Below are 5,038 nucleotides of genomic sequence, written 5' to 3'. Positions count from 1 at the left end.
TCACAGCATGCAACAACATAATAATGAACACATGGCACCATAAATGCCAAAGCCTTTTAAAAGTCTTTGGAGCAACCTATCTTTTTTTTTTTAAAGGGACATTTATTTAAAACATTTATAGGTCAACTTAAGAGGAGCTGCTCCAAAAATATTAATTAATCCACATCTGGAATAGTAAACTACTAGTGAAATTGAAAACTACATAATCTTAATTGGAATACTTAGAATACTAGAATATTAGACTCATGAAAAAGCACCTGTAACATTTGATTTGTTGTTTAAAGGAATACATGTTACAACGGCTTGCCATAGCGCTTGGAGAAAGCGAGAGAGTGAGGGAGGGCATTGCTGCTAAAAATGCTGTGAATGTGACAGCCAATCGACCAGACTGCCAGCCTCTGCTTGGGGAGGGAATGTGGAGAAACCTCCTTGAGGAAAATGCGCGCGAAGTGACGCGACACGCGCCGCTCTACAAGTGCTCTGACTATCTTCTACGAACAGCGCGAGAAGTGGGGCGCGAAAACGACTAGCCCTTTCGAGGGGACAAACATGACTGTGGTGCCCGGGGAGAACCTCGACGAGACTGTGGCATTGGTAGCCCTGTCCCAAGATGTTTACGACCCTGAACGGGCAGACCAGGAGTGCTGCGAGCGGGTGGTTATCAACATCTCCGGCTTGCGCTTCGAAACCCAATTAAAAACACTGGCTCAGTTCCCTGCCACCTTACTCGGTGACCCCAGGAAAAGAATGCGCTTCTTCGACCCTCTGAGGAACGAGTACTTCTTTGACAGGAACCGAACGAGCTTTGATGCCATCCTCTACTACTATCAGTCTGGAGGCAGGCTGAGGAGACCCGTCAATGTTCCTGTGGACATCTTTATGGAGGAGATTAAATTCTACGAGTTAGGAGAAGAAGTCATTGAGAATTTTAAGGAGGACGAGGGTTTCATCAAGGAGGAAGAGCGACCTTTGCCCGAAAACGAGTTTCAGAGACAGGTCTGGCTGCTGTTTGAGTACCCCGAGAGCTCTGGACCCGCGAGGGGCATCGCAATCGTCTCGGTGCTCGTCATTTTGATATCAATTGTCATCTTTTGCTTGGAGACTTTACCAGAGTTTAGGGAGGACGGGAAAAAGTACGAGGAGCACCTCGCATTCAATGGAACTGCTAGTTCAAAGAAGCCCAATCCATTCACAGACCCCTTCTTTATTGTGGAGACCCTTTGTATAATCTGGTTCTCCTTTGAATTGCTCGTGAGGTTTCTCGCGTGCCCAAGCAAGCCCGCCTTCTTCAAGAATATCATGAACACAATTGACATCGTGGCTATTATTCCCTACTTCATCACCTTGGGTCTGGAGTTGGCCGAGCATCAGGGCAACAGCCAGCAGGCGATGTCTCTGGCCATCCTGAGGGTCATTCGTTTGGTGCGGGTGTTCCGCATATTCAAGCTTTCCAGACACTCGAAGGGGCTTCAGATCTTGGGCAAGACCCTGCAAGCGAGCATGCGAGAACTGGGTCTCCTCATATTCTTCCTTTTCATTGGAGTAATACTGTTCTCCAGCGCCGTGTACTTCGCCGAGACAGACGACCCCGACTCGGGGTTCAGCAGCATCCCCGAAGCCTTCTGGTGGGCAGTGGTTTCCATGACAACTGTGGGCTACGGGGACATGTGCCCAGTCACCATCGGTGGCAAAATAGTGGGCTCCTTATGTGCCATCGCTGGTGTGCTCACCATTGCGCTTCCAGTGCCCGTCATCGTGTCCAATTTCAATTACTTCTATCACAGGGAGACCGAGCACGAGGAGCAGATGCAGTACACGCATGTAACGTGTGGCCAGCAGCAACCCCCGTTTGGTGAATTTAAAAGGAGTGACAGCAAAGCGTCCCTTTCTAAATCAGACTATTTGGATTCAGAGGATGGAGAGTACACCAACTGCAGCCCCCATAAAGCATACACAGGGAAGCTTACTGATGTATGAATGTAGAACGTCAACAATTATAAACCCAAAGAAGCGCACCTTTCTCTGTGAGTACATCCTCATCCCTCGCGCTGGCTTGAGTAGATCTGTGAGGAACACTTTATTTGGAAACGACGACAGTGGATTTTACTATTACGTGATGTGCGATTGTTTTCTAAACTGTCTTCCATTGTTGCGATTGTAGATCATCGAAGCGCGAGACGTAGTCATATAGGCGCAAAAATAAAAACAGAATTAAATAGAACGTATGTTATATATAAGCAAGCCCGATTAAATCCACGCCTAGCACTTTATTCGTATACTAAATTTAGCTAGTACACAAATTCTTTGGCGCGTGATCTGTTAAGTTTTCCAGAAATTTGGTGTCTGCGATACAGACGTTTACGTACAAATTGCTAATTTGAAAGAAATAGTAGGACCAATATGTAACTTTTTTGTTATTTTTTTCTAGCGAGTTGAAGTTCAGCTGCAAGGTCATTTGGGGAAAAAACGACTTGCCCCAGCATATTTAAAATATTGTTGCAATAATGTGTAACGTTAAATTTGGAAATCTGACAAATACATATATCCGTGCTTTTTTGAGGACGATCAGTAGAATAGCAAACCAGCTTTGTGATTGTTAATTTTAGGAACACACTGCATTTTCAAGTTGTCACTGCATTAGCATTGAAAGGTTATGGCATCTTAAAATTACTTGATAACATTATTCGAACTATGTGGAAGCACTTCAGGGATAGACTTACATTGATAAGCAACACGAAGCTTCTTCATTTCTTCATATTATCAACAGATGTTTAGGGGATGAATGAGGGGAGGCTCGATTTCAACAATGTGCGCTCAAATCTGGACACGAGTTCTTTATAGAATACACTAGCGTTATCTAGTGGACAAAGGTGGAAACTGCAAGTCTTTAAGATACTACATGTGTTTCCATAGCAACTTTCCAGACGGTTCTGGTGACATTGGGCTATTATTGTTCCCTTAATTTATTCACATGAAAGATGGCTTCTGGTGCTTTTATTTTAAGACAAGGTACATTCATATATTCAGTTAAATGAAAAAATCATCAACCCTTAGGTAGGCAGGTTTACATTCTTATTAGGCCTAGTTAAACTAAAATAGCCCAGAGGCTTATCCAATATATCAAATGTGAATACAAAGAAACAATATAACACCATATAGTCCACATCCGTAATAATGGAGTAACGTCTTCATTTTTGCACTGCAACAGCGTTGAGAGGGGATCATGAATTCAGCACAAAAAGGGATTCATTATGACGTCACTGTGAGAAAGGAAAATCTCATCTGCCTATTGGCTGCACTAGGATAATCAACGCCTGCAATGTCAGTAATGGACTAACTGAAAATGGAAATAATTAAACAGATTTGCGGACACACATCATCAAGTTTTTTTTTAAATTGGATTTTCACATTAACAAGAAGAGTTCAGACAGGAAGAGGTATGTACACTGCACAACCCTGAAAACATAACTGTGTATGTGTTGTAAACTAGGCTATCTTAGAATGAGCTATTTGTAAGAAATATTTATATTATGTTCTGTTTCTAATAATAATATATATGAACACAATACTTTTAGGCCTATATGCAAACAACATAATTGCAAACAGTATAAACTGGACATATTGACAAGTTTTGAGAATTACGTCAATAACACACACACACACACACACACACACACACACACACACACACGTTTGTTTCTGTGAATTGTGGGAACTTTCCATAGACTTCTATTACTTTTATACTGACCAAACAATATTTTCTATCCCCTAACCCAACCCCAAACAAACCTAACCCTAAACCTACCCCTTACAGAAAACCTGTTTACATTGTTCTACTTTCAGATAAACATAATTTACTATTTGTAATAACTTTTTTCCCTTGTGGGGACTGCAGGCCGGTCCCCGCAATGTCAAAAATATCAAGTTTTACTATACTTGTGGGGACATTAAGTCTCCACAATGTAGCATAAACAAGTACACACACACACACAAATAGGAAATACCATTTAAAAACCTTTTCATGTAATGGTTTGCAGGGTATTAAGTTTAAGAAATATAATGTACACTATTATTCATTTCTGTTTTCATGTAGGGAACAAGCACATGATTTAATTAAATTACACAGCAATATGTCTATGTCTATAAATATAATAGTTTAAAGAGTAAAAGTGTATGAGATAAGACTTGCGGTATGCAGATTACAAAACTAGAATATTTAATTCTAAAACAACACTACAAGTTAAAATGGTAGACTTTCTTTCTGTGTAGTTTGTGTACACTAGGGGGCGGTAGGTGTCTGATTTATCACTTTGTCAATATCCTTTCCGTAGATTTAGTGTTTGCTGGTAAAGCCAGAATTTATAATTCAATTGAGCCAGTGTACAATAAAGTTTAAGGCATTATTTATGTTTACCACATTATCTATAAATAAATTACTACAATATAATATTGAACAGCGCCTGTTCTTCAAAATAAAATGTACATTTAATAGTTGTTCTTTGAGGTAACTGTTTCAGAGTAACAAATTCAGAGGAACTGTTACTATATTATGTTACAATATATAGTAAGATAATGTAGAATAAATAGCTAAAATTGCATCTTGAATATGTAATATATATAACTAATAGCTGAAATCTGTCTGATATGCAAGGTTAATGTGGCATCCAGTTATCATAAACAGTCACTGAATTAATTGGGGAACAACCAAATATACATTCTCATCAATCCAATTACAGAATCCCTAAACTAGTTCCATAAACAGAGCAGTGCACAGCATAAATAATGTTGATTAATAAATAGATCTTATATTAGATGCATATTCTTAACCCAGGGTCAGTCCACGGCAGCCATGGGACTGCTGTGCCAGGTTACATGAGGAGAGAGTGGGGGTATTTCCTGGCCCACTTTAACATTGTTGTGTTGCATTGACCATGTGTGTTTAATGTTTTATGAGGGAATGCTGGTCTGGTCACATGAAAAAAAAAAAAAAAAAAAAAAAACAAAAAAAAAAATAACGTAAAAAAACAACAAACCGCAT

The 5,038-nt window shown here is 40.0% G+C and overlaps 1 protein-coding gene across 1 annotated transcript in view; it reads left to right on the top strand.

The window, feature by feature from the left end:
* Positions 1–422: 422 nt before the first annotated feature.
* Positions 423–5,038, top strand: part of LOC107601006 (shaker-related potassium channel tsha2-like) — a 13,198-nt gene continuing 8,582 nt past the window's right edge. Inside the window, exons 1-2 of the mRNA XM_016293020.1 lie at positions 423–2,024; positions 3,209–3,437. Of these exons, the coding sequence (XP_016148506.1) occupies positions 550–1,977 (1,428 nt within the window). The 5' untranslated portion in view covers positions 423–549 and the 3' untranslated portion in view covers positions 1,978–2,024; positions 3,209–3,437. The remainder of the gene's footprint in view (positions 2,025–3,208; positions 3,438–5,038) is intronic.

Source organism: Sinocyclocheilus grahami, unplaced genomic scaffold, assembly GCF_001515645.1.
Source record: "Sinocyclocheilus grahami isolate Dianchi unplaced genomic scaffold, SAMN03320097.WGS_v1.1 scaffold296.1, whole genome shotgun sequence".
Taxonomy (NCBI): domain Eukaryota; kingdom Metazoa; phylum Chordata; class Actinopteri; order Cypriniformes; family Cyprinidae; genus Sinocyclocheilus; species Sinocyclocheilus grahami.
The sequence above is the reverse complement of the archived record's forward strand: the minus strand, read 5'-3'. Positions and strand labels throughout refer to the sequence as shown.